A 12,757-nucleotide genomic window follows, 5' to 3' on the forward strand; every position below is an offset into this window, starting at 1 on the left:
TTAAGTTGCAGAAACTTTTTAAACCATTTGTAGTCTTATAGCACTTGTGTATACACTTACTATTTTTCAATTATCTGTTAGTCGTCCTCGTTCTCCAAATGATTTGCTCGCCTTATTTCGATACCCAAGAGATCCTTACACTGTTGAGCAAGCAAGAGCTGGAGAAATATTTGAAAGGACATTGCAGTTAATTCAAGATCATGTACAAGATGGTTTAATGGTTGACCTAAATGGAACAAGTCAGTACCTTTTTCCTTACTTTCTGTGTTTTGTAGTGTATAAGTCATTTCAATTCATTATGCTTCAAGGAGTATTAATTTTAAAAGCTCTGTGCCCCACTGTGCAGCTATTACTCTTGTTGAAGTCATTGTGGCTCCTTGAGTGTGCAAGAGCTCACCAACGTGAATAAAGATTAGGTCCTTGATTCACACATTGCTATATTTTGATGTAACTTGTCTGTCTGAGATGTGCTGGTACATTATTTTAATTCTTCACTATTTGACATACTAAGGAAAAAAATGCTGCAGTCAAATTCTTCCCTCAGTTAAAAGTAATGCAACTGAATGAAGTACATGGAGTTGCATAGGTGTTAACAAAGGGGTGAATTTGGCTAATAGTTTCTTAGAAGAATTAGAATTTTTCCGTATGTACTATTAAGACAGTATTCATATTGGTTATTGCATCAAAAGAAAACATGGGAATCCCTGTTTGTCTTATCACAGAGAGGATATAATCAAACAGCAAAGATTTGTGCACTGTTTTTGATCACTTTACAGAACAGTATTTCTGCATTTTCTGTACCAGTTTTCCTGCAGTAATTGTTACTTGTTCTTAAAGCAGAGTATAGTATCAAACTAAGCTACAACAGTTTCCTGGGAGTCTGTTCTCAAATTTAATTTGCTATTAAGAAATATGTTTTTTGTTGTTTTTTATAAATAGTAAGAAAAAAGTAAAGTTTAATATTTCTGCTCATTAACTGCTGAACTCAGAAGTTAGAATTCTAATGCCCAGCCTGAAAATTTAGAGCTAATCACACTTGCAAAGAGAACTGTAAGCTAATTGTTCTGCCGTGCCTATAAGTTCTTGCTTTTGGCAGTTGAAATGTAATGTGTCAGTGTGTGAGACTTATGACTAAAGCCTTTGGAAATAATGATGGAGTTTTAGGAGAGATGCTGAGGTGTGGCAGTAGCCAAATGTTACAGCTAGAATGGAATCTGAGGAAATATTTTAACTTATAAATACTACTTTTGATGTTTATAATTGAGAATTTCACTGTAACTTCCTAAAACTTTAACTGTGACCCTGAATTAGGCAAATATGTACAAGGCCAAAGACTGTAAGCTTAGTAGAATTAAACCACTATAAGATTTGTTAGTAAAAATGGACAGTTACTTATAATGCTGAGCAAACAATTTGCAAGGAATAATTTGTCTCACAAATTTGACTTCTTATTTGACTACAGAACATCCACAAACAGATCATAATTTCATTGAGTTTGCTGCTAATCATTCAGAATCGTTTGACATTTTCTTCAATATTTTTAACTACAAATTGCAAGTATTTAAATCTTAACATTTGAGAAATTGCAGTTTATTAGGATAATCACAGGGTTATTTTGTTTGTTCTATGGTTGGATGCAAGTATTTGTAGTATAAATACTAGTGCATCCAAATCTAACATTCTTTTTTCATGAATACTCATGTATGAAACACTGAAATTTAATTTTTATCAACTTTAATGCTAGTAAAAACAATCATTCTAATGTTCGCTGAAAGTGAATACAATAGGATCATGAGCATGTCCAAAGTGAATTCATTTAAAAAGTCAAGCTAATTATCTCAGACAACATTTTATAGTGTTGAAAACTATTCACAACCAGAGCTGGCTTTTGGTCCCTGCAAAATCCACAGCCATGGCCCCAGGATTTCACAAAACTAGAAATGTAAAGAGAATCTGTTTTCATTTAAACACCCTCCCCCTAAATTTCTAACCCTAGTCCTTGCACTTGCTTGGTTTGTGTTTTCAAAGCTAACAAATGTAAGCTGCTACTAAAGTTGAAAAGAACAAGTGGATGGGTCCCACTTTTGTAGCATAAAAATTGGGGGAACCTAACAATTGCCAATCTATGAACTTTTGACTAAATGAAACTATTAAATTTCAGCTGTATCCCAAAGAATTCTCTTGCTATCACTTCAGAAAAAAATCTTAAACCAGGCTTATATATAGTTGTGTGGTAATGGACAGGAATGTGTTACATTTGGAGTATGTGGCAAAAATTATTTTTTCAGGCCAGCTTGTCCAAAAACGTGGAAGTTTGGTTCTGCTCACACCCTTGTTCCAGAAATTTTGATGGAAACCAGGATTACCACAGCATACAATCATTTATCTCAACTGCACACAAGTAAAGAGCAAAAGGAAAGAGAGATTCAGAAGACTATAATAAATGAAGATAACTTAGAAAGGTGTGTTACTGAAAGGGAGACTTGATTACAAGGACAGGCATTGGAGCAGCAGAGCCACAACATCCTCATCTTAAAGTGTTAAAAATCCTCAAAACAGTGTACTGTGTTCTGTTCTTTAGTAGCCAGTAATGATTCTGCACCATGGTGTGCAGTGTTTCAGAGACCAGAGTAGTCCTGAAAATATTATTTGTAGGGCAGCTAGTTGACACCTACTCTTTGAATTTTTCATTCAGATCATATGTAACATTATTCTTGAATGATTACCATTTACTTGTGCATGCTATTAGCCTATGTAAACATTTTATTTTATTACAGTTAACCTCATCCTTCCTCCCGTCTTCCTACCTATTGTTTGTTACACTCACTTGTCTTTTGATGAGATTAAGGACCACAACTACCAATGTGTTTTATGGTTCCTAGCACAATGGGGCACTTGTATTCTGAGTAGGGTGGAGAGTGTGTGTGTCTTTTTTATATTGCTATAATATTTATATAACCTATAAAACAATACATAATAGTAAGAAATATATTTTGAAGTGATCAAAAGCTTGTATAAGATAACAGAGTTCTGAGAGTAGAAAAGCTTCAACTGATATTAGTTTTGGGCCACATTTTCAAATGTTCTCAGTATCTAGTTATGACCAGATTTTCAGAAGAGCTCATCTCCCATTTAGGCACCTAAATGAAGTGGGCAGATTTTCAAATTATTCTCAATGGCAGATGTTTTGTGTTGAGTACTTTCCAGAATCTGCCTGTTTCATTTAGGTGGCTAAGTGGGAGATGAGATCTTTTGAAAAGCTTTGTATCATTGTTGTCATGAAAATTATTTTTCCTTTGAATTTGTCCAAGGGTGTGTGGGATTTTTTAAAATCAAAAGATGATAAAATTATGTCTAGTATATTTGTAATTTTGCATCCAAAATCTGATAAGTCCTTAATTTTCCCTATGCTTCTGTTCTGTTTCAGGCTATCACTATAACGATCTTGTATCTCCACAATACTTGAACCTGATAGCTAATCTGTCAGGCTGCACAGCCCATAGGCGAGTGAATAACTGCTCAGATATGTGCTTTCACCAGAAATACAGGACACATGATGGAACTTGCAATAACCTGCAGCATCCGATGTGGGGAGCCTCTTTGACAGCCTTTGAACGTTTGTTAAAATCAGTCTATGAAAATGGATTTAATTTGCCTAGGGGCATTGGACCTAATAGACACTATAATGGATACACGCTCCCCATGCCTCGCTTGGTTTCAACATCTCTAATAGGAACTGAAACAATAACCCCTGATGATCAGTTTACTCACATGCTAATGCAATGGGGTCAGTTCCTTGATCATGACCTTGACTCTACAGTTGCTGCTCTTAGTGAAGCCAGGTTTTCTGATGGTCAGCACTGCAGTTCAGTTTGTACCAACGATCCTCCATGTTTCTCAATCATGGTACCACCAAATGACCCCCGAGTTAGAAATGGTGCACGGTGCATGTTTTTTGTACGCTCCAGTCCTGTTTGTGGAAGTGGCATGACATCTCTTCTGATGAATTCTGTTTACCCACGAGAACAGATTAACCAGCTGACTTCGTATATTGATGCATCCAATGTGTATGGCAGTTCAGACCATGAGTCACAAGAAATCAGAGACTTGGCAAGTCAAAGGGGTCTTCTGAGACAGGGCATTGTACAGAGATCTGGCAAGCCACTTCTTCCATTTGCTACTGGCCCACCAACAGAATGCATGAGAGATGAAAATGAGAGCCCAATTCCTTGCTTCTTAGCTGGGGATCATCGTGCTAATGAGCAACTGGGTCTCACCAGTATGCATACATTGTGGTTTAGGGAACACAACAGAATTGCTACAGAGTTACTGAAACTCAACCCACACTGGGATGGGGACACAATATATCATGAAACACGCAAAATTGTTGGTGCAGAAGTGCAACATATAACATACAACCATTGGCTACCTAAGATCTTTGGAGAGGTAGGCATGAAGATGCTTGGCGAATATAAAGGTTATGATCCCAATGTTAATTCTGGCATAACTAATGAGTTTGCAACTGCCGCTTTTAGGTTTGGTCACACACTTATCAATCCCTTACTCTATCGGCTGGATGAAAACTTTGAACCTATTCTACAAGGCCATATACCTCTTCATAAGGCATTCTTCTCTCCCTTTCGGATTGTAAATGAAGGAGGCATTGATCCACTTTTAAGGGGATTGTTTGGTGTTGCTGGTAAGATGCGAGTACCATCACAGTTACTCAATACAGAATTAACAGAGAGACTATTCTCCATGGCACGTACCGTGGCTTTAGATCTGGCAGCTATGAATATTCAGAGAGGCAGAGATCATGGAATTCCTCCCTACCATGATTTTAGAGTTTACTGTAATCTTTCTTCAGCTCATACTTTTGAAGATCTGAAAAACGAAATGAGGAATCCTGAAATCAGGGAGAAACTTAGCAGGTGAGCTTGAGGTGAAGGTGAACTGTTAAAAATTCAAATATGCTTTTATATCTAAATGTGCATGTGAAAATAATAGTTATTTAAATGTCTAACCTAGAAGGAAGTATTTGTTAGGAAAGGGATAAAGGAATCTCCAAAAGACTTCCTGCCAACATCAGGAGATATATATAGGGGGCTCAGGGTTCCCCAATACCTGCATAAGCTACAGAATGTCTTTTCCCCAGTGAGACTTATAGAGATCTGATTTCTCCACTCCACCAGGAAGAGAATGCTCAAGGTGATTTAATACCACAGTCATTTTTGCTGTGAATAGTTCATATCCATTACCCTTATTTTTGTCATAATACTGAATGCTTTTATAAATGTATAATTTTAACATAACTGTTTGTGTTTCTCTTGTTATAGGCTCTATGGTTCACCTCTGAACATAGATTTATTTCCTGCTCTTATGGTAGAAGATTTAGTTCCTGGTAGCCGATTGGGGCCAAGTTTGATGTGTCTATTGAATACACAGTTTAAACGTCTTCGAGATGGAGACAGGTAAAGCCAAAATGTCCGTGGAAAACTTAAGTGATTTTAGAATAGAGTTATTTATTTTTTTAAATTGTTGAATGACTTTTTTTCAAATGCAAACTCTGTTTTCTTTTTTTTTTTATGATCTGAATATAGAAATGAAAGAGATAAAAAAGCTGATTTTATAGTTTGTCAAAGCAGCTGAAATAACAGCTATGCTTAGTTATTTTTAAGGCCTGTTATCTTTTATGGTGAAAATAGCATATAAAGCTCCAACAGACAGTACAGAGTAGCTGACTGAGCAGGGGACTGGGACCCAGGAACTCCTGACTTTCCTATTTCTGACATTGTTTGACTGCCCTTGTGCAAATTACTGTTAAAACTACTTCACTGTAAATTGAAGAAAATAATCTTTCTTCAGTGATTGTCCATGTGTATTCCACTTCTGATGCACACATGCATCCACATGCATGAGATTGGATTCTGTTGGCCAGCAGTGTCCACTGGGGCCTTTCCTGCACTCTTACTGCCTATGCCTGCGAGATGGAAACCTTGCAATGTCCAGTTCTCTGCATACTGTGTAACTTTCCTAGTAGTGTGTGTGTGTGTGTGGCTAGTTAGCTAGTAATACTAGCATAGTTATTGTAGTGATTTTTGTTTTTTACACCTCTTAGCTATATGTAAAAACAACAACAACAATCTCTCTATTAGTGTTTGGGATTTTTCCCACCCTAATGGGGATGAGCTGCTATGGCTGAAATTAAGCCTCTGGGCTTCAAAACTTGCCCTTCCTATGAAGCAACTATTTCATTTAATGACAGACACTCAAGGTGCCTCTTTTGTTTTGGAGAGGATCGTTTGCTTGATAGATGCTAGATCTGTTGCTTCTTCTCCAAAAGGATGTAGAAAGCAAGAGAGGCCCATCTTAAACGTTTTCGCCAGGAGCACTCAATGTGAGCTTCCTCAGAACTGAAGGGAAAAAAAGGCCAATTAGGCCTCAGCAGGATTCCTCAGTCAGTGCTCCTTTGACCTGCTGCCCAACTCCGCTCTTAGGCTCACTCTTCAAAGAAAACTTAATCCACTGAGGCCAGCAGAGCAGCTAAGTCATGTCCTTCACTTAGTTATCTGAAAGGAGTTGGAAGGGGCATAGTTCCCACAGTAAGTACAGGCCTTGGTTACCCTCCCTGGAACCTAATAAAAGGACGCATAGATCTCTCACTGCTCGGCCAAAGGGTACTTCAGAGCACAAATTTGGTGCCTCTGACAACCTGGCAAAACCTGGTCCCCAAGCCCATAGGGCGCTGTCTCAGGCAGCGGTCCACATTTTGCTGGTACCAGCCTCTCAGCAGTAGTATTGATGCACACAGTGCCAGTGACTCTGGTGATGAATCTTGCAGCACAGATGCTCCTGGCACTGACTTTCTTGGCAGCAAAGTTATTCTTGGTACTGAGTGATCTGGCAAGAAAACCTAGCTCTGCTACCACCACTAGATATAGATCTCCCTTCCCTGTGAAACCTGTGGTTCCTTGAGAAGGACATCTGGCACTGACTCACATTATACCCCAGTAAGAATGGGAAAGTGAGGAAGAACACCTGCAAATGGAGAAGCACTTGATCTCAGCAGTGATCTCCTCTTCCTCACCAGATGAAGCAGTTGTGCACTCCATGTCCATTCAGTCTGACTATTTAAAAACATTTCAGGAACTTCTGCATCACATGGCAGACACATAAATTCAAGAATTTAAAGAGGAACTAAAGTCTTTTGTAGCTGAGGGACAACTGGTAACTCATACATCCCTGCAGGTAGCATTAGACGCATTGGACATGGCAGCACAATCAATGACACACTCCACTGCCATGCACAGGGCTTCCTGGTTGCACCCTTTGAGAGTACTAAAGGAGGTCCAGACAACTACTGAGGTCCTCCCATTTGAAGGTTATGACTCAAAAACTGATAAAGTCCTATGCGTTGCAAAAGATTAAAGAGCTATTGTCCATTTCTTGGAGGCTACACGACAGCCCCTAAGAGAGAGCAGGCCTGGTCACAAGCCACTCTAGATAAAGTTTTTTAATGTATTATTATTGAAGATACTGTCTACATCAGTAGCAAGCATGTTCCAGATGCATGGAAGAAATCAAAAACAATACTATTGATGAAGAAAGGCAATCCAGAAGAACTGAGAACTACCATCCAATTGCATTCCTCTCACAAGATCTTCACCCATGACACACTCAGTTGGATTAAGAAGGATCTTGAAATGCACGAAAGCAGAGAACAAGCTGATTTCTGCTCAGGGTATTCAACAATTGATCACATCCACTCAATTTGGCAGCCCATTAAAAAATGCAAGGAATACAAAGTTCAATTGTGTCTTGAATTTGTCAACTACAAAAAGGCATTCGACTTGGTGGAGATTAACACTGTACTCAACGCACTCAACAATATCTGAATCAACCAGAGGTACATTGACCTGTTGGAAGAAATAAACTGCAATTGTTCGACAGAGATAAGTTTATTCAATGTCCTGTGCATTATTATTATTCATAGAGGAATCAGACAGTCACTGAAGCTGACTGAAGCTGTTTTCAGCAGTACTGGAATTGCAGTTAAATTGTATGGAGAAGAAGGAATCAGAAATGACAGAGAACAGTTAATGCATATTTTCTTCACCGACAGTTGGGTAATATTGGCAAAGGAAACAGCAGAACTGGAGAACAAATTGCAGCAACTGCAAACACTTTTGCATGATATCAGGTTGGAAGTGAACACTTTGAAGACAAAGTGGATGCGGAGCATTGTTTAGCAGGAATCATCACTGTAAACGGGAAAGTAATCAAGAAGGTCGACAAATATATTTACCTGGGTCAGCAGGTGAACAGAGACAACTCATTTGAAGTGGAAAGTAGTAGGAGGAGAAAGGCAGGGTGGGCAAGTTTCAACAAAATAAAGATATCTCTAACGGAGGATGAACTGCCCATGAAGAAAGAACTGTTTAACTCCACTGTTCTGCCAGCAATGATATATGGAGCGGAAAGCTGGTCAACAAGGAAAGTGGAGGAACAAAAATTCACTGTCACCCAGAAAGCAATGAAAAGGCGAATGTGTAAGATATTGCTCTGTGACAACATACCAAATGAGAAGATTAGAAGGTGTCCAGAGGTGACCGATGTAGTGCAGGCGATGTACGATGCAAAGCGGAGATGGGTGGATCATATAATCCATAGGGTAGACAACAGGTGGACAACCTGCATCAGTGATTGGATCCCCAGAGACCACAAGCAACCGCTGGACAGAATGAAAACACGCTGGGCTGATCCCATGACAAAACTCTCTGGCCAGAAATGGAAGAACGTGCTCGCAACAAAACGGGATGGTGTGGCGTCGACTTGTGTTCGTGGAGAGATGGATGAGGACAAGCTGGACAAAGGTGACAAAGGTGATTATAACCCACAAAGATCACCTGAGCCACCAAGGAAGAAGCAAAGTTTCCAACACAGAGGCTCTCTTCCTCTGATGCTGCACCTCTAGATCTGCCTCATGGCAGCAAGTTTGACACCATCACTGAGAGCCATATAGAGCGGTTGGAGGATCTATACCCTTCTTGCCACCCCACTTCTGGCAACCACTTTTTTTATTTTTGAGAGGCTTGGAATTGAATTAACTCAAACCACTGGGTTTTAGAGATTAACAATGTGAGGTATTATTCATTTGCAGTCCCTTCCTAACCCTCTTCAAGGACTCCTCTTACAAAAAAATGTTAAAGTAAGAAGTGAACTCCCTTCTAAATCTCTAAGTAGTGGAAAAAGAGCCTCTGGACTTAAAAGAGGAATGGGTTTTGCTCCCATTATTTTATAATCCCTAAAATGAAGGGGGGCAAGCATCCAGTACTAGATTTGAGACAACTCAAACAGCTTCATCTGCCGTTTCAAATTCAGTATGGTAACTCTAGCCTCTATACTCTTATCCTTAGATTCTCAAAAATCATTCACAGCTCTCAATTTACAAGACACATACTTTCACATATCAATTCACCTGGCACACAGAAAATAACTAAGAGTCCAAGTGGGAACTTTCCACTACCAGTACAAAGTCCTTCCCTTTGGTCAACAAAACCAAGAGTATTCAGCAAGTGATTGGCAAGCTCATCTTAGGAAGCAAGGGATCTAGGTATGCCAGTACTTCAATGACTGGCTCATTCGAGGAAGATCACCATGACAAGTGAACGATTCTATTCACTTAGTCCTACATCTTTTCACCACACCAGATCTCAGAATCTACAAAGGAAAGTCAATCAGTGTTGCAAACCAGAGACTAGAGTTGTCAAGGTTCCTCCCCCACTCTGAACTCTAGGGTACAGATGTGGGGACCTGCATGAAAACCTCCGAAGCTTACTTTCACCAGCTTAGATTAAAACTTCCCCAAGGTACAAATTAATTTTATCCTTTGTCCCTGGATCTCCACTGCCACCACCAAACTCTAACTGGGTTTACTGGGAAACGTAGTTTGGACACGTCTTTCCCCCCAAAATCCTCCCAACTGTTGCACCCCACTTCCTGGGAAAGGTTTGGTAAAAATCCTCACCAATTTGCATAGGTGACCACAGACTCAAACCCTTGGATCTGAGGACAGTGAAAAAGCATTCAGTTTTCTTACAAGAAGACTTTTAACAGAAGTAAAGAAATCCCCTCTGTAAAATCAGGATGGTAGATACCTTACAGAGTAATTAGATTCAAAACAGAGAATCCCTCTAGGCAAAACCTTAAGTTACAAAAAAGACACATAGACAGGAATAGTCATTCTATTCAGCACAGTTCCTTTCTCAGCCATTTAAAGAACTCATAATCTAACACATACCTAGCTAGATTACTTACTAAAAGTTCTAAGACTCCATTCCTGTTCTATCCCCGGCAAAAGCAGCATACAGACAGACACAGACCCTTTGTTTCTCTCCCTTGTCCCAGCTTTTGAAAGTATCTTGTCTCCTCATTGGTCATTTTGGTCAGGTGCCAGGGAGGTTACCTTTAGCTTCTTAACCCTTTACAGGTGAGAGGATTTTTCTTCTGTCCAGGAGGGATTTTAAAGGGGTTTACCCTTTCCTTTATATTTATGACAAGAGTTCATGAGGGTAGTGCTAGATTCCCTGTCAGCAAGGGCTCATCTGCCACAGGACAGATTCAAGACCCAAGTTAGACCTCATAAACCAGCTGCAGGCTCACCCAAACACATGAGCGAGAGCATGTCTCTCACTTATGCCACATAGCATGCCAGATTTCACCTCTACTTCATAGAAGTGTGGTTGAAAATAGTGTAGCTGCCCAAGATACATCACATGGACATGAGGACACAGATGCCCTGAGAAGTCTTCTCATTATTAAATTGGTGGAAGAACCCTCTCCATGTGTGCAAAGGAGTACTGATTTCTCCATCTGTACCTACCTATCAAAACATTAGTGACAGATGTTTCCACACTCGGGTGGGGAGCCCACCTAGACCACCCACAGGTCTGTGACCCAAGTTGCCTAGAGTAGCCCACACTGAAAATGCCAAGGTCAGGGCAGGCTGCAAGAAGGAGGAGAGCAGATTCTCCCAAAGCTGGTGCTTAACGCTGTAGTTAGATTCACCAGCCAGTCAGAAACTGTGCTCCTGGTCCCCCACACAAGTTATCAAGCAAATAGGTCCAGTGAAGTGAGAAGTTATTTAAAACTGTATTCACTATACAAAATGTTCTTCTGATCACCAAAGGGCCAGCCACAGTACCAGATCAATATTAGTTTGGATCTTACCCAAAATATCATGCTGCCAGGCAATCCCTTAGTATCTAAAACTAAAGGTTTTATTACAAATGAAAAGAAAATAAAGGGAAGAGAGATATTAAATGGTCAAAGCAATCAGACACATACATATGACTTCAGAGACCATATATCAGGTTCTTAGCAGCACTGGTGAGTTTGCTGGCTTGTAAAGACCCTGTGGAACATCTCCAAAGCTTGGGTGAACCTATCAGTCCTTTGTTCAAAGCTTCAGTTTGTAGAGAAGTTACTTCAGAGGTGAGAAGCAAGATTGAAGACAAAATGGAGAAGATGTAGCTGCCTTTTTATATCTGTCATAAATATAAAGGGAAGGGTAAACCCCTTTAAAATCCCTCCTGGCCAGAAGAAAAATCCTCTCACCTGTAAAGGGTTAAGAAGCTAAAGGTAACCTCGCTGGCACCTGACCAAAATGACCAATGAGGAGACAAGATACTTTCAAAAGCTGGGAGGAGGGAGAGAAACAAAGGGTCTGTGTCTGTTGGTATGCTGCTTTGCCGGGGACAGAACAGGAATGGAGTCTTAGAACTTTTAGTAAGTAATCTAGCTAGGTATGTGTTAGATTACGATTTCTTTAAATGGCTGAGAAAAGAGCTGTGCTGAACAGAATGACTATTCCTGTCTGTGTGTCTTTTTTGTAACTTAAGGTTTTGCCTAGAGGGATTCTCTATGTTTTGAATCTAATTACTCTGTAAGGTATCTACCATCCTGATTTTACAGAGGTGATTCCTTTACTTCTATTAAAAGTCTTCTTGTAAGAAAACGGAATGCTTTTTCATTGTTCTCAGATCCAAGGGTTTGGGTCTGTGGTCATCTATGCAAATTGGTGAGGATTTTTACCAAACCTTTCCCAGGAAGTGGGGTGCAACGGTTGGGTGGATTTTGGGGGGAAAGACGTGTCCAAACTGCGTTTCCCAGTAAACCCAGATAAAGTTTGGTGGTGGCAGTGGAAATCCAAGGGCAAAGGGTAAAATTAATTTGTACCTTGGGAAGTTTTAGCCTAAGCTGGTAAAAGTAAACTTAGGAGGTTTTCATGCATGTCATCACATCTGTACCCTAGAGTTCAGAGTGGGGAAGGAACCTTGACAATATCCTTTGCCATGTGGCTTTGTCCCAAACAGATGCTCACAGCACATGGGCATGGGAAAGCTCTTGGAGTCCCCTGTCCACAGGCATGTCCCTATATGTCCTGCTGACTCATAGGAGTAGCCCCTGGCTTCTCTCTGTTGGTTCACTGTACAGCTGATTGCCCTTGATGGACCATTAAACAGGCTGGATAGTGCTGATGCCAATCTGTATGGAGAAAAGGAGTACTTGTGGCATCTTAGAGACTAACAAATTTATTTGAGCATAAGCTTTCGAGCTACAGCTCACTTCATCGGTGTCACTCAGAAAGACAGCACAAGTTTGAGGTACAGATATATCACACATATTTATAACTCATGAAACAAAGATGATACATACGTATAAACAAGATTATCATACTTAGCAAATCATAACTTTT

At 39.9% G+C, this 12,757-nt stretch overlaps 1 protein-coding gene across 1 annotated transcript in view; it reads left to right on the top strand.

Moving 5' to 3' along the window:
* Window positions 1–12,757, top strand: part of PXDN (peroxidasin) — a 154,689-nt gene that overhangs the window by 104,598 nt on the left and 37,334 nt on the right. The window contains exons 16-18 of the mRNA XM_077811568.1: window positions 82–239; window positions 3,428–4,931; window positions 5,337–5,471. Coding sequence (XP_077667694.1) covers window positions 82–239; window positions 3,428–4,931; window positions 5,337–5,471 — 1,797 coding nt within the window. The remainder of the gene's footprint in view (window positions 1–81; window positions 240–3,427; window positions 4,932–5,336; window positions 5,472–12,757) is intronic.

Source organism: Eretmochelys imbricata, chromosome 3 (genome assembly GCF_965152235.1).
Source record: "Eretmochelys imbricata isolate rEreImb1 chromosome 3, rEreImb1.hap1, whole genome shotgun sequence".
In the NCBI taxonomy this organism is placed as follows: Eukaryota; Metazoa; Chordata; order Testudines; family Cheloniidae; genus Eretmochelys; species Eretmochelys imbricata.